This window comes from Aythya ferina (assembly GCF_964211825.1).
Source record: "Aythya ferina genome assembly, chromosome: Z".
In the NCBI taxonomy this organism is placed as follows: Eukaryota; Metazoa; Chordata; class Aves; order Anseriformes; family Anatidae; genus Aythya; species Aythya ferina.
The window spans coordinates 18,884,884-18,912,563 of NC_140299.1; the positions used below are offsets into that span (position 1 = coordinate 18,884,884).

General features: G+C 38.9%; 1 protein-coding gene across 1 annotated transcript in view; it reads right to left on the reverse strand.

The window, feature by feature from the left end:
* Positions 1–2,532: 2,532 nt before the first annotated feature.
* Positions 2,533–27,680, reverse strand: part of IL6ST (interleukin 6 cytokine family signal transducer) — a 28,935-nt gene continuing 3,787 nt past the window's right edge. The window contains exons 2-16 of the mRNA XM_084504382.1: positions 24,258–24,338; positions 22,794–23,105; positions 20,912–21,044; positions 20,039–20,199; positions 19,545–19,696; positions 19,302–19,461; positions 16,555–16,637; positions 15,188–15,407; positions 13,936–14,112; positions 13,160–13,261; positions 12,459–12,605; positions 11,114–11,254; positions 10,070–10,166; positions 8,960–9,041; positions 2,533–8,187 (exon numbers count right to left, since the gene is read on the reverse strand). Coding sequence (XP_084360508.1) covers positions 7,462–8,187; positions 8,960–9,041; positions 10,070–10,166; positions 11,114–11,254; positions 12,459–12,605; positions 13,160–13,261; positions 13,936–14,112; positions 15,188–15,407; positions 16,555–16,637; positions 19,302–19,461; positions 19,545–19,696; positions 20,039–20,199; positions 20,912–21,044; positions 22,794–23,105; positions 24,258–24,324 — 2,760 coding nt within the window. The 5' untranslated portion in view covers positions 24,325–24,338 and the 3' untranslated portion in view covers positions 2,533–7,461. The remainder of the gene's footprint in view (positions 8,188–8,959; positions 9,042–10,069; positions 10,167–11,113; positions 11,255–12,458; positions 12,606–13,159; positions 13,262–13,935; positions 14,113–15,187; positions 15,408–16,554; positions 16,638–19,301; positions 19,462–19,544; positions 19,697–20,038; positions 20,200–20,911; positions 21,045–22,793; positions 23,106–24,257; positions 24,339–27,680) is intronic.

Sequence of the window (27,680 nt, forward strand, 5' to 3'; positions counted from 1 at the left end):
GTGGTCCCTGTGGCTCTTCTGTGATAAATTTCCTTAAAACGGGAAAAAGCTGCATCCGTTCAAGCAGGAAGAGTCTTGCTGCCCAAGTCTGGATCAGAACCAGTCACTGAGAGTTCTGTTTGTTCCCAAAGTACTTGCGTGGGAACGCGTATGGGTAACAAACAGGGGTCAGTGGTAATTACGGTCCTGGATGCTGCAGTGCCGTGATTCAGGCCGGAGCAATGCATGAGAACAGCTTCCTATTAGCAACCCCTTGTGTTCGTCAGCACGCAGGGACAGGGAGGCAGGGCCTGTTGCGTGTGGACGGGCTGTGGCGTGGCCCCGGTGGAAGGGGACGAGTGCCAGAAGGCGCTGAGACACTGACCTGCCCTGCAGCACGCGGGCGCCAAGCCCGCCTGTGGGTCTGGATTTAATGTCGGGTCTGCATTTGATTTCTGCTCCGTATTGCGATGGGACTGCACGACCAGGCTCAGCTCTTCTTCTGACAGCGGGAGAGGGAGGAGAAGAGCCAAGGGGTGTTGCTAAACCCTCAGAAAAGAATTACCCAAAAAAAAAAAAAAAAAAAAAAGGCACAAGTAAGGCGAGCTGTGGGTAGGGCTGGAGCAGCTGCATGCGATGTGCTGCTGCCGCCTCCCGGCGTGGCCGAATGCTCCCGTGGGTGCTGAAGCCGGGCTGGGGCCAGGCAGAGCTGCTTGGCCCAAGGCTGAGAGCAGGAGTGTGGCCGGCTCTGCTCTTCGCTCCCTGCCTCCCCTTGGGCTCTGCCTGCTGCCTCCTTCCCCCTCTCCCTCCCTCCATGGCCACAGCAGGGTGGATTTGGCTGGTGCTTGCTGTTCTCCTTCACATGTAGCTTCTTGCGTTACAGGAGAGGCAGAGCAGCACAGCCCTGCAGGGCTTTGGATGGATATTTCCTTCCGAGATGAGGCGGCGGGTGGGTGGATGGGGCTCCAGCTGCTGTGGCATGGCTGTGCACCCCCTCGCTCAGCCTCGCCAGGTTTTCCAGCCCCACCAGTCCCTCCTGTCTGGCTGCAGGGTGTGGGGGTATCAGGCTGAATGAAAGCAGAGCTTCCCCACCCAGGCCGGGCTTTTCCTAGTTTGCGCAGCATCGTGGTTTGCGGGGGCCCGAGGGAGATTTTTGGCTCTGCTTGTTGTTTCACGGTAACTGGAGACCAGCGGGGAGGCAGGAATCCCAGGCTGTACCAGGAACAGCACAAACCCCGGGAAAATCAATGTGAGGTGCTCTTTCAGAGCAGTTCAGCTTCACTCTCCTTACCAGTGGTCAAACCGAGGCGCCAATATGCCCAGCAGCCCTCCGGCCACCCCACCTCGAGGGGCACAGGGTGCCCAGCCTCGCCTGCGTCCCTGGGAACCTGGCGGCTTCTGGCGAGCCGATGTGTAAGCCACACAAGTATGTGCTTCCTGTGCAAAGCACAGCATTCCCGTCATCCGCAGTCCCCGCTTCTCTCCTTTGTTTACTTGCACAGTTCCAGGAAGCCGCTGTGCTGTGCTCGGACAGCGAGGAGGCAGCAGCAAGGTGAAGCCGCTGACGCCTCTCACAGCGCTTCACCCTGCGGCGCACTGAAAGCTGGTGAAAACCCGAGGGGCTTTGTGTGAAATTGGAGAGGAAAACTGTGGAGCGAGCTAAGAGCTCGGTGTGCTGGCACCCACTGGTGAAGGAATCCAGCGTTAGTTCTGCGTTTGTTTTAACTGCAAAGTGGCACCTGGTGTGGCGGGCCCGGATTGCTCCCCTGTGGCAACAAAAGCAGTAATTTTTGCTGCCATAGGTTGCACACAATGCAGCCCCTGTATGTATGTCAGACTGAGTCTGCCCTCGTTAAAGGGGGGGCTGTGCAGCCTATGGAACCAGCAGGTTTCCCTCCAGCAGGAAGGGGAAGCCAGGTTTTGTCAGGTGCAGCGCTGAGGCCTTGCTGAACAGTCTCTGAAGATCCCCCTGTGCTTTCTTCAGAACAGAGCTGTAGGCTCCCCAAAGGCCTGTGAGGATCCTCCACCCTTAAGAACCAACCAAAGCCAGGTGAGACCAAGGGCAATGCTGGAGGTAGTCACAACTTCTTTTCTGGAAACAAGTCTGTGCATATAGTTGGCGTTAAACCCTGGTAAGGTTACTTGGAATGGGATTTGTTTTGGACACCTCCTCCCAGTTTCACTGTGGCTGCCTGGAGCACCACTAGCACATCTGCAGAGCGCAGAGCCACCGCCAGACACAGCCACCACTTCCAAGCAGCACTGGGCAGCACGAGGCCCAGGAATGAAGAAAATTGGCAGTTTTGGGGATGGGGCTTGGTCCCTGGGACCTGCCCGGCCACTGCAGCCTCAGCTGGTCGCAACCACAAGAGCGATTAAAAGGGGAAGGTGAGCCATTGCTCATCTGCCCCGTGAAACCCCCGGAGTACCCAGACAGGTACACCAGTCACCTCTCTGGGAATTTCTCTGTTCTTGGCCTGTGAGGTAGTGCCCCAGCTGTGTGGTCAATGAAGTTACCTTAACAAAAATATCCACTCCAACACACAAAGTAAGTATGGAATACTTTCTTCTCGTTTTTATATATTGTGTAGTAGACAAATGCAACATTCAGGCTCAGCTGGGTAACAAAAAGGAAGACATTCAAAACTTACAGTAAAAAGTAAACTGTAGAAAGCAGAGTTTATATGACAATAAACATGCAGCTTGCAAAAGAATGAAGATCATGTACTGGTATTAAAACACATTTCCATATAGAGACAGCTTATGCAGCAATTTGCAGATTTAACCTCTGGCTGAAGTATGCAAGCCCTTCAAAGCCGGCATACAAACCACCAGTAGCTTAGTCAGCCATAGTTACTTTAAGTACATAATAAAACTTGATTTTAAGTTTACATTCACTAGGCATTCAATTCAGCATCAAGGCACTTTCCTTGTTATATGTCCCTGTGTCCCACGACTACACTTACCTAGGTGCATATATTGGCACAGTAGCGCTTGCTGACGAGTAGCCCTGATGGCGAGCTCCGTTGCCCCTCTCCCCAAATAAAAAGCAGTCGGCTCCCAGACAACCCATGGCTGTATCACAACGCCAGGCTGCACGTGATGCCGTGAGCAGCTCTGCTTTATGAAAAAGCCACACGCAGCAAGGTGAGTGGATCCGTCAGCGTGTGTGCTTTGCTACAAGGAGCAGTTTTGGGTGTTACACCCACAGCAGACCACCACGCGGGAGCAAGGTGAGCTTCCCAGCAGCCGGCGTGCCACACGCTTGTGTTTCATCTGTTCTTTACAGGAGTGTGCTTCTGTGGGAGTAGCAGCGACTTTATTGCCTGTCTCCACTGCTAAGGTTGTCTTCGCAAACAAACGCAATGCTTGACCACGGTCTGCGTGCTTTGAGGTATTTATTGCCTATTCTTGCTCTGCACTAAAAGCAAGGCGCGGGGAGAGGATGACCATCGAGATCTGCCCCTTAGTTGTTAATCTGTAACAAATCCTGTGGCCTTAAAATGCATCCTTGTGCATTTGAGTCAGCACTGCTTTCATTTTTAGGAATGGCTCAGATTGCACAACTAGTATGAAGGGAACAACAGAGAAAGCAAACACACGCACCCTAGTTTCATCTTTTCCTAACCGGTACTTTCATTTTTAACAAAGACAGGGAGGAAGGGGAATTGGTGAATCAGCTGCAGGATATCTAATCCTACACTTCTCCAGACTTCTGAATTCCCCACATTACTGCCGTCTTCTGGACCACGAGCTGAAGCTGTCTGCAGTTACAAACTGGCTATTTCATATCAACAGGCTCAACGTTTTTGTTGTTAAACTGCTTCTGAGTAACATTAAAAAAACTATTGGAATTTAAAATGGTTATATGTATCCATCCTAGCAAACAGATGGGCATTTATTAGAGGAGCAATGATGTTTTGTGATCCAGCCATCCAGTGAACTTGTTAAGGTACTTAAAAGATTGCATCAAAACGGCAGAAAGCAAACTGTTATATTTAGTCCAATTTAATGCATATAAATTACAACCTAAAGCACGTGTGTCCTAGAGCAAGGCCGACTGTAAGAGTTCCGAGTGTCTCTGGAGTTTCAGATCCTACCGTGAAGTCGATACTATAGCAGCATATATTGATAGGTGTCCTAGCTATTCAAGACCCGGCATTAATTAAATAAGTTGAATTACTGAAGTTAAATCAGAACAATGACTCCTACATCCTAGGCATGCTAATATAAGTTTTAACCATCTGGTGGTGCTCACATTTGCACTCAAAGCTGAAACTGCAAAAAGCAGGCAATGGGACTTTTCCAGCCACCAAGAAGTGACACAAGCCCTTGTATGCAAACTCCCCTCTTCCTGGGGAGGCAGGAGGGGAGCCAAGGGAGCACCTGGCTCCACCCAGCCCCAGAACCAATCCCCTCTTCCTACAGCACTACAAAAATAAATATATATGCTTTTCTTGTGAATGCAGAAGTTAGTTAGCCTTGCACTTAAAAGCATCTTCAAGGGTGAAGAAATACTTTACTTTTACTAGCCACCCCTCTCTGCTAGAGAGCCAACAAGCTTTTCACAACTAGCCTCCCACACCCTGCTGTAAAATTCCAGTCCAGGTAATCAAAATGGGCATGAAAGCATCAATAGCAGAGTGTAATTTTATTTTGCTAATGCCTTTATTTTGTGAAGTGCACCATAGTTACTGGGGTGAGGGTAATTATGATGCTAGGGCCAAGTTCAGAAAATTTCAGTGGATTGTTAAAACACATTACATATGCTCTAAAACCTGTGTGCAACTCTTTGATGCAACTAGATTGTTGTGATGCAAAGTACAAAATCAAGTTAAATGCTGAACGCTGTACAACACTGCATTTTGGCACAGCGGTTTACGAACAAGTTGTAAGCCTCTTACTTAGATTTACTGTGGCTTCCATAAGCTGCTCACCCACAGGCATCCCATTTAGTCTTTACTATTTTAGCCCTAGCTACAAGCACAAGATGGAAAGACAGAACAAATATATATGCTAGATAGAAGCCTTCCCAGTATATACTCCTGCACAATTCTGTGACTTTATTACCACTGATCCATAAACAATGACAAAAGTAAGAGTCCAGAAGTGACAGGACAAAGCTCTTGTTAGCACAGATCCCCTAAAAAGGTGAAATCTTTTCAAAGTTGAACTTTGGAAATAGTTCATGATTAACAGCAACTGAGAACAAAATGCCTTCCCTTTACACAACAGAAAGGAGAATAGTAACTTTAACTTAAGTTGTCCCTCAAACATGACATATGCTACCAAAAGTTAGTATTACTGGATCAGAAATAAAAGATTATCAGGTTTTGTTTTGTTTTTAATATCCAGGACTTTTAGGACTTTGAAGAAATGTTCAACCTCAGCAGCCAGATCGTGGCCAGAAACTTGTGACCCATACCATTTCATCAATTAGCAGAGGGTGGATTAGATAGCACGTGGCTTGCAGGACAGTTGTAATAAGCATGCACACTGCTCACCAGAAACTTTCCCTTTTACTTGTGATTTCTACAGTCACGATGAAGTTTGCATAGAGAAGACATACCCATCCCCCAGTAAACTCACTGCTGTTATTTTCTAAGAGGAATGTATTCTGACAACGGAAAGCTCCTTTGACCTCTGAAAAAAACAGATATGTCCTCTATTGTCTTGTGAGAGTGTAGTTTTCATCATGTCCTTGCTCTCTGGGGAAGAGGTTGAAGGTGCTGAGGGAAGATAGGGGGAAGTCTGGTTTGAAAAAAGGTATAGTTACAGTAACCTGCAACACAGCATTTGTTTTAAAAAGCATCCGGATATGAAAAATACTGTTAGGAGAAAGGAACTGCAGAACACTGAATAAGACAGTAAAGATTCAGCATTTTTCTTGTTTTGTTTTTGAACAGTACAGACTTCAACTGACAATCTTTTGAGTTTACTCTAGCACTGAGTTCCTTCATATCAGAAGCAAAAGACACATGAAAAATATACCTGTCCTTCAAGGGCCATTACCAAGTGCTTTGCACAACAGCAGCACCACACATCACAAAAAGTTTCAGGAGGTCTCAGTTCTTTTGCTGAAGGAGAAATAAAACCCTTGTTTTATTCTCACAACACAGCATGTAGTGTTTTGAATCAAGGTTTTATTAGTGTCAGATCAGAAAAGCTGACTAGGCTGAGTCAAGGTAAAAAAAAAAAAATAAATCTGCAAGTGTCATAAGATTTCATCACTTGGGAAGAGGTTAATTTTAATGCAGTTATATGTACCTTCTAAATAAAATACACAATAGAAGTGAGACATAAGAAAAAAGAATTTTAGCCACCACAAACATTGTGGCTCATGCTAGATAATAGATACATATAGTCATGAACTTGAAAGTTCAGGGTATAGTTTTTTCTTTTTTTTTTTTTTCCCTGAGCACTTCAATGACTTCAGTGCTTCTTTTTACTACGTTCAGTTTCAAGGAGGTCCCGTGGTGTTAGCAGTAAAGTTATAGCACACTAGTCATTGTAGTCATTCAGGAAGATCCCCTGACATCCCCTTTCTCCTAAGTAGTTATAAAAACTTTGAAAAGTTTTAGCTCATTACTTGCCTCTCAAGCTAGGCACTGCAAAGGTGCACTTATTATATACAAAGGCTATTAATATGACCAAAGTGGTGTGGTATAATCAGACAGTGTTTTGGGTACAAAAGCTTTAAATAAGTAATTATCTGTGTTTTCATCCAGATTTTTAACTTTTAAACATGAAAACTGAATTGCTGTGCATCAAGTTGCAAGGCACATTCTTAGGCCAAATTATTGTATAGTTCATGTGCACACATCTAAATATATGCATAATATCAATTATTACAGTAACACTCAGTCAAGCAATAAGGGCATTTTGTTACTTGCAAACCATCAAAAGTTCTATGCAATTACTAAATGTGGATGCATGATTTGCACACCGAGTCTGACAAGCTGGAAACTGTGACACTGGGCCACATCAAAAGTCAGAGTCAATCAAGCTACTGAAAAGTGTATGACATAGTATTTTTCCCCACATTGGAATACTAAACTTCGGTCTCATTTAAGTACAAATATGCTCCAAACAACCAAAGCTGGCTTCTTAGGCTTGTATACTGTTGCAAATCAACGTATTTCTTCTAGGTCTGTTGGCCGATGTGATTAACTGAAACTTGCTGTTTTCAATCATGTGTAAATTTGATGTGACAAGACACAAAAAGCACTGTAGCACAAAGGCTCGTTCAGCTATTCAGACAAATATGATTTCATGTAGTGCATAAAAGTAAGTCTCCAGAAGGTCTGGAATGCAAATTTTCCACAGAAACACAGTCCTTACTGTATTTTGTCAAATTATTTTTCACCTAATTTTAATATTTCTATCTGCATTCAGATAAAAATACCTAGCTTAATTCATCAGAAACACAGGAAGAAGTGTGAACAGGCACTAATGAAGGCCTAATGCAGCCAGTCTCTTCTCTCACTGAGGCATATAACCCCCTTGTCTCACAGTCTGTGGGAGATAACTTTTTGGCATTTCATCAACTGATGGTGGGTTTCCTTCTACTGTTTCATATCTCACAGTTTGTCCTTCAGTACTTGTCTGTAAAACATCTGACAGAGCAGCTTCCTGGGTACTTTTCTCTAGACCAAGACCCAGAGGCTCTGAATTCTGCCCTGAGATCTGCAATTGTGCAAATCCAGCGAGATCCTCCTCATTAGCAGGAATAATCTGCTTTGGTATTTCAAAGCAAGGCCTGTCAGTGTTGTTTTCATCCTGACCACAATTTTGTTTAAAATACTGCTGCCTCAGTGTTGTACTGTCACTCCCTCCACCATGATCCTCTGATCTCTCTTCTGAATCTAGCAGTGGCTGAGTAGATTCAGACCTTGAGAAGACTTGCACAGGTGTTTGGTCTCTGTAGCCATTGAGCACTACTGTCGAATACTGTACAGTGCTTGAAGTGTTTTGTGTAGTTTCACCTTCATCGCTGTCAGAGACGCTTTGCCTAGGAGAAGACATACAGGAGGATCCTCCAATACCACTGCTGTGCCCTTCTGAAGTACTCTTTTCCTTTTTAAGCAAATCAAAAGGCTTTAGATCTTGTTCTGAGAAAGACTTCTTGTCATCAGCTTCTATTTCTACGACGCTTACATCTGTAAAGCTGCCTTCTGGGTACATCTGATCTTTAGAATTAAAGTTGTGCTGAAAAAAAGAGAGGGATGTTGCCTAAGAGGAAGGTTAAGTTAAAACAAAACATTAAGTATCTGAATATTTGTTCTGTTAATTTCATCAAGATTCTCCACGCAGTTTGCCTTCTCATTAAGTGTGGCAATATCTCCCAAGTATGTTAACAAAGTAAAAGCTATAGCTTTGTTTCACTACAAAATGTGCTCTAATTTTACTTGCTCTGAGAAACTGTAAACAGAAAGCCATTCACTGTGCAGCACAGAACATTTTGTACTGAGGCCATACATACTACTCCCAACAGCATATTCAGAGCCAAACAAGAAGTTAGCCACAATTTATCGAACATAATTTATCCACCTCACATGGGGCATAAATTCTGCTGCCACTCACCTCATCCATCTTCAGATCTTTCTCTCATGCACCACTTAACTGTACAAACAAGTCACTTAAAGGTTTTACAAATCACAAATGCTGTTTACTTAATATTGATTTCCTGTGAATGAGTCAAACAATCAGGCCTTGACACTTCAAACTAGTAAACTGAATGTAATTTGTACTGCTAAAGCCATCTCTGTACTGTGAGTTTATGCCCAAGAACCACATATTTCTAACTCAGTAATTGATACAACAAAGTCTTCTAGCCATATCATACTGTCATGAAACTTAATATCCAGTTTTCCCCTTTCCCCAGAAATCTGTGTGTGTGAGAAGGGAGAAGACTCCCTCTGTTAGTTCATTAGAGACCTTATGGATTAGGAAAATAAAGATGCTGAGAGGTGAGTATTACCTTAGCTGGAACTTGAGGTGACCACTGAGCAATGTTGCTCTTGGATGGATCAGGGACATTAGGCCAAATATGCTTTTTAATTCTGCAGAGGATTAAAAACAAGATTACAAGATGTACTTCTCGAATTCCTATACTGATAAGTTTTGTGTAATCCAGGACACTGGGCCCTGGCACAGGATCTTTGCAAGACTATATTTTCCAACAGAAGTACTTCCTGCCCTTGTGTCTTTGCAAGAAGCTGTATTACTGAGAAAAACAAGGCGCTGCACTTGCAGATCTCCCACACAATGTAGCCATAAAACATGGCAAACAAATGTTAAGAGGTAGTAAGGGATGTTGCAAGATGGACTTCAACAGAAGCGCATTAAAATCTTATCTTAGAAGCAGTGGGGAGATCAGAAGGAACAGGGCAGAAAGTGATCTCTAAGCAGAAAGAAAAGGCAGTTGACTGGGGACATGTAAAAGGCACTGCTCTTTGCCAGGGTAAACACTTCAGCAATAAGCTCTCAGCTAAAGACACAGACAAGAACCTTGGGATGGAAGGAGCAGGAGAAAGACAGAATGTTTTCCTGCAGGTAGTAAATACGAACCAAGTATAACTGAGGTTATACAAGGCAGAAAAATAAGATACCTACCAATTATTTATTTGCTGCAGTGCTTAAAGTTTTCAAATACCATAACTGAATAACTCAAATACAAAACATTCTTCTGTCATCTTCAAAGGATGACAACCATCATTCTCCTCTTAAAAGATTACTCAGAAAACAGAGTATACTCCCATCAAAACCTAACAAACTTAATCCTAACCAAGACCAGCAAGAAATTTCCTTGCAGGATCAATCCATAGGACTTTAGATCTCAGTGCTAATCATTAACAGTAAGAAATGTAATCAGTATCAAAAAAGCCCCCCCCCTTTTTTTTTTTTTTTTTTTTTTTTAAGAAAATGAGCACGTTTATCATCAATGCATATGTGTTTTACTTTCTTTTCCAATCTAACTGCAGAACATTTACTTAATGATTATTGCCAAGTCTCATGCCAAAAAAAATACTACAAGCAGAAGAGAGAAGCAGTACTATGAGCAAAAGAGAGAAGCTTCATTTATACTTACAAGTCACGTTTGTTGAAGCAAAACAGTACTCCAAGGAGTACAATCAACAGGAATGCAAGGCACACAGGTACAACTATAGCTTCAATTTCTCCTCTCCCTAGAAAAATAAAGAAGTTATAACCCTCTGGTATTTGTATGTCAGTACTTCAATGCCACTCAGCAGCAGCATACGTTCCCATAGATACAGGGAGAATCTGAAACTGGACACATGCAGCTCAAGACCCACCTTCAAAAGAACTTTTTCACTGTATGAAAATAGTCTGTTGGTAAACACAAAAAACTCTGTTCAACCAATCTAATGCCTTGCATCAGTAAGAACTGCAGATTGCTTTGGAAGCTGTATATAATTTTTATCCAGGCAGATACGACACCAAAATGAATGCATCTGTGGTCCAGGTGTTTCAGTGGCCTACCAGATGCCATATCAACATCACAGCCAGATGACTAATGCAAGCAAAGTCACTAGTTGTCTGCCTGTTTATTCTGTATATGAAAATATCCTCTCCCCACAAACACTTAAAGACTGCAGTATTGGTATGCATTCCTTCTTAAATGATATGAACATTTAAAGTAAACCTTACAGAATGCTTAGGGAACATAGAGGAAAAAAAAAAATAAAAAAGTGCTTTCCACAGCAAAATTCAGTTAATGTTGCTACTCTTACCATTACAAACAGGAAGCTTTCTAAAGCTGTACACTCAAATTTAACGCTTTGCAGATCTTCATTGCACAGGAAACACATCCCAAGCCAGCGTGTTTGCCAACATGAAAACGATTCAGGAAATGTGCAGAGGACAGTTAGAAGCCCTTGTCCTCTGTACAATCAAGAAGAATCCTGACTGAACATCCTGGACAAATAGCTCTTGGTGCTTGAGACAGACTATCTGAATACCGTGTCTTGCTGCATGTGAATACAGGAGTGTAATAGATGCGTTTTCTTTTAAAATAATGTTACCGCCCTCTGATATCAGATCCTAAATGGAGGCTTGCTACACTGTTGCAACATTACTTCCTACTTCTATTAGTTTTGCCACTCTTCCTTACCAAATTTCTGTGTAGTAAATGTAAAATCAGGACCACTCCTGCCTCCTTCATCTGTGTATGCCATCATCCGCACAGTATACAGCGTGTCACTGGTTAGAGAAGAGAGGGTATACTCTGTCTTGGAAGGATCCACTGACACAGCTGAAGGAAGGAAAGAGACAGTTTTCTGTAGTAGCTTATTAGTTCTCCACAAACACAGTAGCATTAAGACATCACATTTTAAGAAATACAAGATGGTTTGAGAAGTATGAGTGGCTGCATGGAAAGTACAGACATAGAAAGGCTACAAACTTGTATAAGGAATGCCGAGATTCACTTGTTTCAGTTCAAGTGCTTGAATTAATTTAGTCTTTCTTGATGATAGTTCATGCATGGATTTACTGTTTTTCAGAAAGTTGTTACAAACTAAACTGATAATAAATTAACTATAAATGAGAAGTAGGATAAGCGTAAGTAACTTGCCCTGCTAGCTTAAGCAGATCTCAAAAATAAACTTTTGATAGCATCAACTACCAATTTATGCCTGGAGGTCATAAGAAGAACTAGAGAGCACTTCAAAATACGTTTTATACATCAGCAATATCTTAACCTAAAACTCCAAAAACATTAAACTATTTTTATTTTAAAAGGCTTTATCTTACTTAAATGCAGACAACTCCTTCACAGCTTGAACAATATAGCTTCATCTTCACAGAATCCCAGGCTGGCAGGGACCTCTGGGTCCATCTGGCCCAACCCCTGCCCAAGCAGGGACACCCAGAGCAGGCTGCCCACGGCCACGTCCAGATGGCTTTTGGAGATCTCCAAGGAGGAGACCCCACAGCCTGTCTGGACAGCATGTGCCAGGGCTCCCTCACCCACACAGCACAGAAGTGCTGTCTGAAGTTTAGACAACCTCCTGTGTTCCAGTTTCTTTAGTGAATATATTTCTTTAGTGAATATATTTTACAGAACTGTGCTTCTGATATTTCATTTTGACCTGCTGATCCTGTGCAGTGCTGGAAACTTGAATGCTGCTTGATTCATAGATTCTGTTTGTGCCCATCTTTCTATGCATCCACCTTGTCCTGTATTTAGATTGACAGATGGGATCAGAATAATTGCCAATCAGCTCTTAGAAACCAGACTCAGTACCCTGTAACACAGACTGAACGCTGAACGTTCTTAATTCTTTATTTGGGAATTTCCTATTCACAATGTAGGAGAAGCATGTAAAAGGTATCAGCTTTATATCAAAGACTGTTAAACACACTTGAGTCTGTATCTTCTTTTTTCTTTATAATACATACTCCAGAAAAACATCAAGTACTTCAATGCCACAAAGCTTATCTCTGCTTTCTGTTACCTGTTTCATTTCCATCGATAGTTTTGTAAAATATTGTGTAACTTCTGATAAATCCATTTTGCTCATCCACTGTGAGATGGTTCCATGTCAGAACAGCTTCAGCTTTTCCTACTTTTTTTGTCTGAACAGTTGGTCCTTTTGAAGGACCTGTAGTGGGAGATGACGATTAGTTTGTTTCTCTCACACAGAAGCAGTGTATTGATGAGCACTGAACTGTCATTTCATAAAAACTTCAGTGAAACAGCTGGACTAACTCATTTAACAAAATTATTTTCAGGCAGTACAGCAACTTTAAAGATACTTTAAAAGAGAAACTGCTAGAAAAATATATGAAAACTGGTAATCAGCAGATCACATCGCATGAAATCTTCAACTGAAGCTAATTAGTCTCAACTTCATACTTAAAATCTAAAATAAATCAGCATAGAAATATTACCATACCAATAATGTAGCAAAATCCCATGCAAAATTATCCAATGAAAGTTGGAAAAGGGAAAAATTTCTTTACAGACATGTTTAACTACTTTCATTATTATATACTAGCAGAGCAGATGTTAATGGAAGGAACAAAACCAGCTATGTTAAATGACCTTTATGTGTAGGGCCACTTTTTATTATGCAGTCCACTTGTACACAAAGCCCTCATTATTTTAGCCAAGACAGCTGCTTAATGTGCTCCAAGGTGACAGTTTTGTACTTACGATCCTGCTGAAGATAAGCCTTCACAGACTGTCCACTTCCCTGACCATCAGCATATAGAGGGTACACAGTTATCAAGTAGCACTTGAATGGCTTTATATCACCTAATAAAAGGAATTACAAAATATGTTGTTTCAAAGAATCAAGTTCCTCACCATCCGTCTCATTTACTTCAGATGCTGGGTGCTGGCTGTTTTGTTAGATGCATTTACACCTAATGCTGTTGACTTCACCCCCCTCCAAGAGCTCATTGATGTGTTACTCCAAAAAAGTAACAAAAGGAACAAAGTGGTTCAATAAAGTAATAATCAGACTTCAAAGAAGTCTTTGGCTTTTTTCCTTATTTATTTAAAATAAGAAATCTTTATCTGTCTGCAACAACGAACCTCAAAATTATAGATTTGAGCTACTGGTTATAATCTGAAAAGAATCAAAGCTGATCAAGTTTCATTGTTTGAACTGAAATATGGATGAGAAAATCTGATTTTGAAGGAACTCAGCCTCTTCACTATTTTAATAATTCCCAAGAATGACAACAAAACTCAGATAAAAACCTTGCTGTTAAATAACATGAATTTCAAAATGCAAGATTAGTTTTATGTTTGGCAAAAACACAGACTTTTTTATGCACTCATAATAAAGTAAGAGTAAGCCTCAGCATTATGTCAGATTCCTATCCTATAAAAAAAATCTAGTTAGCATAAAGATATTCTTCCTTTTGAGAATATTCATTAGATTCTTAGTGTTTTACATATTTGCAAGCTTGTGAGTTAAGTACCTTTTAAGTATGTTCCTTGAATATTTCCTGGTTCATTCTGCCATTCCATGATGCAGTCTGAGCTGTTGGACAGCAGACACCATTCAATCACGTATTTAAGAACATTACTGTTAGGAGCAGTCCACCCTACCCATAGTTTGCCATCTTTAGGTAGTGTTCTAATATTCTTCACAGGAGCTGGGATGAAAGAAAATAGAAGAGTTAAAATGTTGGCACTTCTTCCACTAGGTATTCATAATAGCAGCTTATTTTGTCAGATGTGCATAATTTTGATTATTGCGATGGCAACAATTTGACAGAAACTAAGAAAATGTGAAAGCCATTTTCTTAAATTTGAAAGCTTACATATGAATTTGTATCAGAGATCCAAATTACCAAATGCTAGGCTATTCAAAAACCATAAGTGATACTACATTTAACAGAGAAGCTGCATAAGTTGTCTGTTTCAGTGTGAAATCAAACTTTTAGACATTCATTCTAATCCTGAACATGTTCACGTAGCTTATCAAGTTGTTCTGGATGAAATGCTGTTCTTTTTAAAACATACCCTTAGTTAGCTCACCTAATAGCTTTAGAATTTGTGACTCTAGCTTTAGAATTTGTGACTCTCACTTAGCATTTATACTAAATGCATCACACCTCTCAGTATTTTTATTTTTGCTACCTGTCCTGATAATGTTTGGATTGTCTAAGAGGCTAGATTCGTCAGATGTTGCAAATAAGGAGAAATCAGTCTGTAGTTACTACTACTGCACAATAAAAGGAACATGATAAAAGAACACTAAGGTAACAGTGTAAGCAGAGGACAGAGCACCCAAGTAAGATATTGGAATTGTTGGAGGGTAATACTGGGACAAGAGAAGAAAGCAGGAGAGAAAAAAAATGTCAGAAGGCAGAAGGAAGAAGAACAATGACCAACTTCCCCCACCCTTTTATTTTTAAAAAAGGACATGAAAATATCTGCTATGCTAAGAAAAATATAATAGGGAATACAGTGCTCTAGGAATCTAAAGGAACAGCGAAATAGCACACAAAGCTTCAAATAAATCCATAAATACAGAAGTCTGCATGCTCCTCAACATACAAGTGGTGGCATAATTAAAAGGAATAAGAGTGAAGATTCATTCAACAGTGTAATTGTGTTTGAATAAAAAGTGTAATTTTACAACACTTAAAATTTCTTCTAAGAAAAGCCATGCAGATGCTATTATTCCACGCATTTGTAAATTAGGGACATTACTAGGACACAAACCTTTTGAATTACTTGTTGGGATAAGCAGAACCGATGGAGGGGATGCACCAACTCTGTTGTGGGCAATTACAGTCACTTCGTAAGTTCTGTTCAACAGCATTAATGTAAGGTTGGTTTTATTAACGTTGTACTTCCATGGCGGAAGGAAGGGAGGTGATTTAGCTCTGACAGTCACTTCATACCACAAGATTACTCCATTTGCTTCAAATGGCTCCAGTGCCTGTCAGAAACAAATCTTTTATTAGACTGATACTGAACAAAAGTGACTTAAACTTCACTGTCTTTGAAGCATAGTTTAAAAGTCTAAGAGGAAGACGGATTATGTAGCTTAAACAGCTGCAAATGTAAGAAAACTGCATATGAGTTTAGAGTTCATTTCTGTAAAAGTCTCCAGAACTATTTCTTGTTTAAAACCTCATTTTCTTACAACCCTACATGGTAGTCCAGCAAATGTTCTATCAAGATTGTAGACTATGTGTGGAAGAAGCCTACACTTTGTGCAATTTCACAACACAATGACACCAAAAGAATCTCAACCCTCATAGCCTGGGTTGAGCCTAAATGCAACACAGCACAATTTTCTTTTATTACACATGCAAGAATATTCATATCTGTATTATCTGTAACAGTTTTCTGGGAACATAAAATTGATCAACAGGGCAAGCTTTAGTAAAAGTTTTCCAATTCTAAGCTAATAGTTTCAGAGTGGCATGTGACATGAGTTTCATCAGAAAACGGTCACTACACAGGTAACTTCACCCAAGCCTTCAACAAGTAATACTTCACAAATCATGGGAAAATAATAAAAGACAGATAGGTCAAATGCGACAAAGTTCACAGACCAGAAGAAATCAGGAAATGGGGACTGATATAACTGCATTCACTTTTTCAGCTTTGGATTTTTCAGTCAACTAGCCAGTGATCTACTGCATGCAAACACACAGAACCGTATTTCATAGCTCTGGTCTCTGGAATGCCTCTACACTTAATGGATTTTGCAGCTGGAGGATTCTTGTACAGTCAGTGTTACAAACGTTTTAGCATACATCAGAAAGCATAAAGAGTGTTCACTTTGTTCAAGGGCGCTTCCAATTCCACAGACTCCTTACGGACAGCAAGTGGCAAACTTGAAAGGGGATTCTGTACATTCTGCATTACAGACTTCTGTCAATTAACTCATGGCTTTTATAAGTATACAAAAAGTACACATGTAAGCAGTTATTAAAAATTAAAGTCACTTTTTGCATCACTAAGACATGTTTTATCACAGTCATCTAGGAAAGTTTGTTGAGGTAATTTTTTTCCCCCACTTAAACTCATGTTTTTAAAAGAATGCTGAATTTATGCAGTTTATCACATTGCTTTACCTTCCACAGCAGATGTACAGTCCAAGAAGCTGGTGAAGATAATGCATCAAAGATTCTCCATATAGATGGCCCTTTAGATGGTTCTGATGAAAGAAACAGTGCTTAAGAGTAGAGACATTTTTTCTTATCTGTTTGAATTCATCATTTGACTATCATTACTTGCATGCTGTTTTTCTTTAAGACATATACAAGAATTGTTTCCTTATTTCCCTGGAAGGAAACAATGCTTGGTATGTTAAATGGAACATCTCTATGGAAAGATTTCCTGATGGGATGAACAAAACACCCGTTCTGCTCTAATGCACAATATCAAAGCAACTGAGCACCACCATGCTGAGCATCAGTGATAACACGTTGAATTTGGCAGCACCAAGGATAGTCAAATCTACATTGTGCAGCACAGCACTGTGCTTCTTTATACTGCTGTTCTTGCTATGGTCTGTAACCCTACCCCTCAACACGAAGTCACCTAAAAATGAAAACTGCAGAAGAGTTAATGAGGAAGCCGGTAATAAGGTTCCTAAATTTCCCAAACAGTTTATTCTAAAAAGGGTATCAGAACTACAGTACTTTTGCACAACACTACAATACTGTTTGGTGTCAGTACTGTAAAGATTCAAGTGGTATTTCCACTGCAAACTTCAAAATAAAATGAATTAATTATTGTGCATGAAGCAAAAAAAATAAAGAAGGCCAATTCTTTGCAAGGGCTTTAACCATAACAAAAAGAAAGATGATCTTAAAAATGTATTTATATTTATAATCTTGCTAGATTGTGTTTTCCATAGGAATTCTTTTGTGTTTTTAACATTAAACACAAAGAGGCATGGCATTTTTACATCTAAATAGCAATGGCAAGACCAGGGAGTACGTCTTGTCTCTTATGCTTTACAACAGAGTGGAAAAGCTGGGAATTGAGGCCAAGTGAGCTCTTAATCTCATTTGAGTACATACCTGTGATTCATATGAAGCAGATGCAGTTGTACATCTCACCTAATAGAGGTCACAAATGCAACATGACCTGCCTCATTTTCCTTCCCTATCATAACACCTTGGTTCTGAGACTAAAATAAGACATTGATACTTGATCACTTATGGCATTATTCTTGCAGAGCAAGTCACCACAGCAGAACAGCAATGCAATCTAATAAGCAGGATGTCCTGAAATCCTCATTGCTCTGGTTGAGATAGTAACCACAGAACATATGCCTCTTCCACTCCGCGGAAAGCAGAAACAATGTCATTAGGAAATGAAAAGAAGTGGTTAGAACATTGAAAGAATATTTTTATAATACCTTTACAAGAGAAAATAAGTTTTGAGTAAAGCTGAAGTAATGTTTTACTGAATGAAGTAATTTTGTACACAAATTCCATTTTGCTTAAATAAGTAGGTTATATCTACACTCATTCTTTTTGCTACAATATAAGAAAAAAATCAAAACACTTCTTTACTGGGAGCTCTATTAGGATAAATAAGAAAGGACTTCTGACCCAGCATAATATTGAGCTCTAAGCACAGGGTGGTGCTTTGACAGAAAAATCCTTTAGTGGTTTAACTCTGTTTAGAGATAGGTGCACTGAAACATTACACAGTACAGACTGTTAATAAGAAGGTGCCTTGGAATGCACTAAGGAACAGATGGAATACTGCAGAAAGGAGACCAAGAAGAGTGCAAGTAGGAAAGGCTAAAGCATATTTGAAAAAAAAAAAAAAAAAAAAAAAAAAAAAAAAAAAAAAAAAAAAAAAAAAAAGAGTAAAGACTTGCTCCACAAAGCACTGGAAGCTGACCCTTGACTGAGGCTTTTCAACAGCTTTTTTTTTTTTTTTTTTTTTAAACTATGGCTGTGAACTTAAAGCTCTGCCCAGCAGTTCACTTTCACTACATCCTAACCTATCTTCTGTATATGTTAGTTGTGAAGTGATTGGTGTATATCTGAAGTTGTACACATCCTGCTCACAAGTCCTTTTGCACAACACTAAACATGATCTAAACAATGCACTCAAAGAGCTGCTGCTGGCAAAGAGTACATGTATTCTGTATTAAGTCATGATAGCAGCAATTCAATGTTTTTTGTTTTTTTTTTTTTTGCAAAGGGACAGTATACGTGAAGTCCACACCTGTAACATGACAAACCCAGTGACCATCATCAATAATTTTTATGACTATGTATAGACAAAGTAAAACCATTTTCCACACAGGCTCAGTCTTGTGGAAAGTCAGTGATTTATATATGGTGTTTTCTCAATACCTCGCACATTAATGGATGAGCAGTGAGACTCTTAGAAACTGGAGGCAGAATATTGTAAACCAATGGGTGCAAGACATCAGAAAACCAGTCTGTAGGTAATAATGTGACAAGCAAGAAAGCATTGCAGATACAGAACGTCTCAGGAAAAGTAAGACTAAATAAGAGTGTTTTACTTAGATGCTTTGGTGAACAAGAGACTGTACTTCCATATGCATATTTTTTCATATCAGTGCTTTAAAGAAAAATCTCTAGATCATACTTAGTGATGTTGGTTTGCCTAATACTTTATTTGATGGCTTCCTAAACCCTGGATTGCTTAAAAACTAAGGCACTCTTTGCCTACTGAAAACTTTCATACATATAGGATAGCTTCTGTTGCAGTCACATGTATAATCAAGCAGTTCAAATGATGATGCACAATTTCAGTTGGCTATTGTCAAACTGCTCAGCACGCAGGCATTTTGGAAGTCTGGGACCAAGTTTCATACATTACTTACTATCTTCAGTTGTGACTCCTGTTTTTTCTTCACTCCAGTCACTCCAATAGCCTACTCCATCTTCCTTCATGCATCGAATTGAAAAGACATACTCTGTGTAAGGTCTGAGACCTTGAACACTGAATGAAGTTCTTGGTGAAGCTGTATCCTCAGAAGGAACCTGTAAGAGAAGATTGTAAAGGCACTAATCACAAAAAGTTCAGGTTATAGCAAAAGAGTAGCAGAAGACATTACTTGTGTTACCTGCATCCAGTTCGTTTCATTAACGATCCTATAGCGAATATTGAATTTCAGTTTCATCACAGCTGTTGAAATCCGGTTCTCCCAGGAAAGCTTCAGAACAGTAGGTAGTATTCCCGAGTTGACGGATAAGTTATGTGGAGACAGTGGTTTGACTAGAAGAGAAGTTAGAGTCAACTATGCAGCTGCATTGTTTTTCCATGCATCTAGCAGTTGGCACGCTGTGCTGCAACACTGCCAGGAAGGCCTTTCATGAGCACAAACGTCTGCTATTTCACACTCATGTCTAAAGCAGACTACTTAAGACCTCAGTCTGAACAGTGATCAAATCTCTCAACTTCTATAAATTTTGTCCAGCACAGTTCAATTTGTAGTGTCAACAACACTCTGGAAATGTTAATTTTTATAGTGAATAAAATTGCATATCAATTCAGTAATATGCACAGGAGCAGCAGTCCTACACACTACTAAAACTGTATTAAGAGGTATATAGTTACCAATCTCAATGGGATCAAAAACAAGACGATCAGATTCATTCTTCCCAAGAGCATTTGCCACTTCTACCCAGACCTCTAGGTTAACAAAGAACTGAACATCAGAAATGGTACAGGAATTATTTGCATCTTTTGGTATGCAGTCAGGAAAGTTCTCTCGTGGCCTGAATAACAAAAAATGCAACAAAGAAGTAAGTTTGGTTTCCTTTATAGAATGTTTGTTTTCTAGCTACCCATACTTTCTACCATAGTCATTACCAAAACACTGTAGAGGAACAAGAGGAGACAGGAAGTTGTTGGCAGTTATTCCTGTTTCCAGAGAGGGGCATTAATTCTGCATAATCTTAAATGACCAAAGACCATTTAAAGAGTTTTAAAAATACATCAGTTTGATTTTATATGAGCAAAACTTTTGCTGACAGCTTCACATTAGAATTAGATTGTGAACAAACTACTGAGTACTTAAGAAATACAGACCAAACACCACTTCACAAAACCCAGTGACTGTATGTTGGTTTCTTCACTTGCTTAGAATGGGATAGAACCATGATCACAAAAATCAAAATATTTGGGGTCCAGCCAGATCATGATTAGGTGTACCGTATTCTAACCACGCTATGCATGTGTTTGAAGAATGGAAAAATTGAGATGGCTGTTACTGTAAAATAGATATAGTAACCAAATTTCAAGTCCTTCTTTTAATTACTTTGGATGTGAACTTCTTTAACTCTTCACTCCCTCCCAAAATGGGCAGCAATGTTTCAGAAAACTGGATTTAAAAACGTTTTCCAAAGTATTAAAGAATTACAAGGAAGTTTGGCTTAGCTTACAAACATTCTTCAGAATGATTAAAATATTCTATAGAGAGCTACTTACCACCTGTATTTCAACTTAAAATGCGTGTCCAGGAATGTATGCCTTCCAGGGTTCCACGTACAAGTCATAGGATACGTGAGTTTTGACTGCTGATGCACAATACAACTTAAATTCGTGGGCTTCTCTGGGGGCACTGTACAGAAAAGTTAGTGATAATTAACTGATGTACAATTTTCTGTTCAGTAAGAATCATGAGACATGTCCCATTACAGCAATTTCAGCAAGCATCAGAAGTACTTTTAGTTACATGCATTTTTAAATGAGGGGGGTAAAAAGCACTAGGGACCATCCAGCAGCAGAAGTCAGTAAGTTTAACCAGCTGCTCTGAGAAACAGTAGGCAGTCAGTATAAGAAACAAGCACCTGACAAAGTAAGAAACAGCACAGAAAGGTACTGGCCATCTCTTTCCTACTGTACTAAATCTATTTTAATTCATGGTGGAGGGGGAGAAATGCTACTGACCAGCACAGCTGCAACAGCATATACTGACTTTGTCAACAACCTGATATGTGAAGCAGTTGTGATAGCTCTACTCCCTTACCCCATTTACAGGGGAGGGATGGTTTAGACAAACATCTACAGGAGGGATAAGGGAACGTCATCAATACACTTGAGCATGTAAGAAACTTTCAGACAGCAACTGAACTTTTTTTTCCTTCTTAAAGTCGAATCATATCATACAAAGATAGCATTGAGTTTGTTTTCAGCTTTTAGGATAATCACTCTTTACATCAGTGTAATATAAAGCATCTTATTTCTTTTCAAGCAGAAAATCCTATTTTAAACAGAACTACCAACTTATGAACATGTTCATAGCTTTGTTCCTAAACACCTGTACTGTTCTGAAACATGCTGCTCACTTCTAATAGCATTTTAATTGACAGAATGAAAACAGCAGCTGTAACAACAAGTGCTCCTCAAGATTCACATGTGAATTACAACTGTAGAACACTATCTGTACTGTCATTTAAGTTTCCATAGGATATTCTACATATTCACCTTTCCATGTACTGTCTGTCCCATCTTTTCTGAGAATAAATTTACTCATCAGAAGTTGAAATAACTTCTTCTATGAAATCGTTTTGTAACTCATGATAGAGCCACATGAGTTTGAATGGTAAACCCAAAGCTTCTTCATGTAAATCAGACAGTAATTGCAATGCCTTTTACCAACATTAGGAGGCAACGTATTTCACCAGGAAGGACACATTTATCACTTTATGAACTGTCCACCAATTAAGCAGTAATATATTGAGTCATTCGTATTACACCTTCTCAAGACCTCAGTCTTGACTCAAGGAGCACTTGCTCAGAGTTATGTAAAAACTATCCTGCTTGGAAAAAGAAAGTTTACAAATCGTTAGAGGTATTTTTCTATATATAAGTGTTGAATAATCCAAATAGCATGTTTCCTTCTTAAGGCAGTTCAGTTTTCATTTAGTGGTACAGATGGACTAGATATTTCTAAGTCTGCTAATGAAGGAAACAGTAATCTTATAATTCTATTATGAAACTAGGATTTATGACCTTATTGTATTTCCTTGCACAGCAGGAAGAACCAAGGAAAGTTTGATTTCTTTCCTAGGATCTTTTTCAGCTAAGTTCAAACCTTCTTTACGAAACTTAAGTCTTCTTGCTTCAACATTTTTCTCTTAAATAGTCCAGAGTATTCTCTATTTTTTGGAATATTTTATTTTGTGCATATTCACCGGCTTTGATGACATACTATTTGACAGCATATTTATGCAATTATGCAGGAGCTAAGGAAATGAAAAAGAACATCTCAAGATGTACACAGTTTCGTTTTCATTCCCTTACCGGTTTCTCAAAGAACTTTTTTAGTGTTTAAACCAGAATAAAGCTCAAGAAAATCAGTACTTACAGCCTAATGTAACTGTAATTCCATAAATGTTCTGCTCAATCTGTCCATCTGCTAGAACGTTGCATGTCAGAGGAGTAGCTAGTGAAGAAGTGTCATTAAATGTGACACTGGAAACTGTTCTGTTTATTTCACGGTATTGTTCTCTAGGTACCACTTTATTTTTAATTTTCCAGATAATTTGATTAGCATATATATTGCCAAAGTCAAGACAACTCTCATTCAAAATGCATAATGCTGTGAAATTGGAACCAAGGGCCAATACAGGAGACTCTGGGATGATGTGACCACATGACTGTACAAGTCCACCTGAAACTGGAAGAAAAAAGACAACACCATCTTTTTAAAAAAGCAGAGCATTCCACAATAATTGCTGGTACAAAATTAGTGTACTATTGACAATATTACAAAGTATGCCTAAGCAGGAAATTACTTACTTGACTGTTACAAAACTGCAGTGTGTTAGTGGATCACGAAGTATAGATTTAAGGGACAAAACCAACGTAATGTTCCCTAGGCATTGCAAAAACATTTTATGAAGCCAGTAAAGCTCGACTAATAACCAAGGGTCTTTAGAGAAAGTGAGAATAGAGTCAAGGACTGAATGTGTATCTTGAAAGGGGAAGTAACTGAGGTTACTCTTGCAGCTAATTTACTGTTGAGAAAGTTAACAAAATACTGACATATACACCTTTGTTGTGGAGGACTAGTTTTAGAAAAAACACATGCAAACAGTTAAACACTTCAGTCATCCACTTCAGAATCTTCAATACGTATATTGTAAGAGTACTGGGGAATTAGGGCCAACTCTCTGTATTTGGTAGTAATCTTTTTACAAAGAAACATCAACACAATGATTAAATTGTGAAGACTGCTACCAAGGCATGCAAACATCAGCAGACTGAAATGTTGCCTTGATTCAATAGCCATACTAAACAGCTTCAGGATGATCATTTCCTATACAAGTGAAGTTGCCCATGGCTCCACCTTGATTAAAACACTAATTCATTGGAAGCTTATTCCTTTAACAGCTGTTGAGTCTGACCAAGTTAGGTTTTCATTGAAATATCATTTAGCATATGCAAAATTAAATCATATAATATTGCTTCAAAGTTTTTTTTTAATTTTTTTATTTTTATTAAAGAAATCACACTGTAAGACCAAATTCACCACTGCAGTCTGCTACAGTGACTAGTTCCAGTGATGTCAGTGGAAACAAAGCAACCTGTCACTGATCAAAGTCGGCTTCACTAGCTCTGTACAATTCTGTAGGAATGGAAGCAGAGGTGAGTATTGGTTTAACACTGCATTACCTTACCATAAGGTTAACAACATAGCATGGGTCTCTTAATTGTACTATACCTTATTTTATGCCCCACAGTTATCTAGACAAAAAGCAGGTAAGTGCTTCAAGCATCCATTTAAAGACTTTCTACAGGTCTCTCATATGTAGAACAGAAGCCTTACCTCCAAGGGAACAAATATTCCAAAACAAGTATAAGCAACGGGCCACCCAGTTCCACCCAGAAAACATGCTGCACAGAATTCCTGTAATAGACAAAGATTTTTTTTTCCATTTTAGCTATTAGTCTTCACTTCAGATCACTAACAGATTCAAATTTCTATTTGTTATATGACATTTTCTCAGGTATGCTATTTTTCCCCTGACAATCTCTTTTCACTCTGGAAAAAGAATGGGCTTTTTTTTTTTTTTTTCCATTTTACTTACAGCTGTAACAAATTCCAGTGTCTGTTTAAGACAAATGATGCAGTTGAAAGTCTCTTAAGTTACAAATTTAAGAAATGCATCATCTTAAGTCTTTCACGTCATGCATGAAAACAAAATTCACTGGTATTTCTATAAAAGGTTAGCAATTAAAACAGTGTAAAACCATTGCTCAGGTTTTAAAACAGTTCTAAGAATTCGATTATGATTACCACGCTACCTCGCTTTTAAAGGCACCAATATAAGCACTTTACATAAGGTTCAGACGAGACATTTTAAAATTTCTTAAATTTAATTTTTTTTTTAATTTAAATTTATTTTAAATTTTAAAAATTTTATTTTTTTTTTAATTTCTTAAATTTTAAAATGTCTCAAAATTTAAAGAAAATTTTAGAACAGAATTGACTGTTACAAGACCAAAAAGAAACTGCAGCTTATGACAGAAAACACTCCTTGCTTTTGACTGCATGTAGTTTATAATGATGACGAAGATGCAAAGCACATTTCATACAGGTCACGCTAAGATTAGATTGGAAAAGTCATTTAAGCACCAATGTATCAATATCAAGCTAGAATCACGTTCCTTAGGTATATGCATATCTAAGCTTTTTGACTTGAAAACAAAGGTAAATAATATAATATAAAGAAAATTGATTTTCACATGAATCCTAAACCAACGACACAACAAACGTCAATCTCGAAACATTACAGCAGTGCCTTCTTAGGGCTCACCAACATAGGTGTTTTTCAGTTTGGACTAAACAGCTAGAGGCATTTAGTAGAATTCTTCTTGCATCCATACTTCAGAGTTCATTACTCAAAGCCCACAAAGATTTACTACAGAAAAATTTTATATTAGGAATATTGCTGATGAGAAGACTCCTCAATTAGGTTAACAAGCACTTACACCTGTCATTATAGATTTATTTACTAAATAACAGTACTATTATCTATAATCGGACTTTGTTTCAATGAATTAATTTTTTTTTTTTTTTTTTAATAATATGCTCTTGCTGGACTAGGTATGACAACCATTACAGTGTGCACTTAGTCACATGGTCTGAATTTTTGGGTTGCCAGGCATTGGACTCAATGGAGGGTCCCCTCCAACTCAGGATATTCTATGATTTTATGATAGTTTAAGGTCAATACAGCTTTAGATAAATTAATCGCAAGTATACAGTAAGAGCTAAATCAATTGACCCCTGCAAACTACAGATATAACACCTTCACATAATATTCACACATGCCTTTCTGCATTTTAAAATCCCAACTGGTTTCATAAATTTAAGTAAATCCACACAGTGAACAAGACCAACACCAGAGAATTTGGTTTAGGTCCTAAGCTCTATTTCAGTGTCTTGACTTACTCTAATATTTATCAGAAATACCACCTTCTACCTTGTTGAAGCTTGCTGCACTCTAAGCATAGACCTTAGAATTTGCTATTTTAAGCAAGATTCATTTAAACCTATTAAACTTGAACAATGTGGTGCAGGATTTGAAGCTCCTGAGAATCCTGAGGCCAGATATAAACTGGGTGGAAAGAAGAGAGCACCTTCATTTTCCTGCTAATTGCCCAAAGCTGCAGAACAATAGCAGATGCAAATTCTATGCTGAAGAAAGAAGAGTGAAGCAGAGGTAAAAAGGCAGAAAGGAAAAAAAAATACACAACATAGCATTTCTCTCCCAGAAAAAAAAAACAATACAAAAACAACAACAACAACAACAACAAAACAAACAAACGAACAAACAAAAACATTTGCCACTATGATTGGTGCCACATTAGAGCAGCTGCACTGTCACCTAAGCTAAGTATTGCATCATTACAAACTTACTGGTTTTCTTATCAATAATGACTTATTTCAGGCTAGACGATAAATCCACAGAGCTAATCAAAAAACTCTAAATCATATTGTCACGTGAAGTATGGCAGAGGTTTATCAGAAAATGGAACATACCCTGAATCACTTGAAGGAACACAAGAGCTAACACTTAAAAAGCAAAAAAACAACTCAGAAACAATAGAAGAGTATCAAACCTTTGCTAAGGTGTAATATTTCTGAATGAAAAGAATATCAGATGAAGTCATCTTTTTAAATAAATGCCATTTCTACATGCTTCAACTGTTTTCCTGCCTTAGTTGAACTGATTTACAGATGAGAAACCTGAGGTCCAATTCTCTACTAGTTTGCACTTTCGAGAACTTAGTTTCTGTTCTAAGGGAGCACAAAAGAAATAAAAATCTTACACAGTTTAAAGTACTATTTCACTGTACTCAGCTCCTGAAAGGCAATAAAACTGAGACTCCATCACCTGCAATGGAAAAATTAACTGAACCCCCCCCTTGCTGGCACTAGCAGATGTGACTATAGCTTCAAAAAAAAAATAAAAAAATCAAACCACAGTTCAGCATATATCTGCTGTTAGCTTCTTTAGATGTAGCTTATTTTTTCCCCCTACTGATCAATGCAGCTACAAGATTTAAGGCGCAGACCTCTGAATCCACAAATGGGCTGTTGCAATGTCTTCTAATGTGTGCTATTTTTTTTTTGAAAACAAAACAAAACAATACAACAAAAAACCTTAGTTCCTCTAGCTTTTATGAGATTGATTCTTAAGGGAAATTTAATTCTTAAGGGAAATTTAACTCTAGAAGAAAGAGCCAGAGTTACACTAAGCACTTCCATCCATGCTGCCTAGAAGAAAGTTGTAAAAGAAATGGCGGAGCCAATACCTAACAAAACAAGCAGCCATACTTTAGATCAGAGCATGGAAGAGATTTCTATGGAAACTTGTGTTTTCTAATATAAGCATATGAAGATTTGATGGCACAGAACCCTGCATGTAAGCTATACCAAAGCTTTACAAGTCAGTGCCATCATTCCAGAGAAATGCTGCTGAACACCAATTGTTCACTGTCAACGACTAAGTCAGACAAGTTGCAAGTCTGGACAAAAGAAAACTCGTTAGTCCCAGCAATTACACAATACAGCCAGAAATGTTCTGTTTTACAAACCAGTGCAGGTTATTTGGAATCTAAGGTAAAAGTTCAAGCTGATGCTGAACTAACATTGACAAAGATAGTCATTTCAGAAGCTTTTTTTTTTTTTTTTTTTTTTTTAAAAAAAAAAAGAAAAAAAAAGCAGAAACAACAATTTATC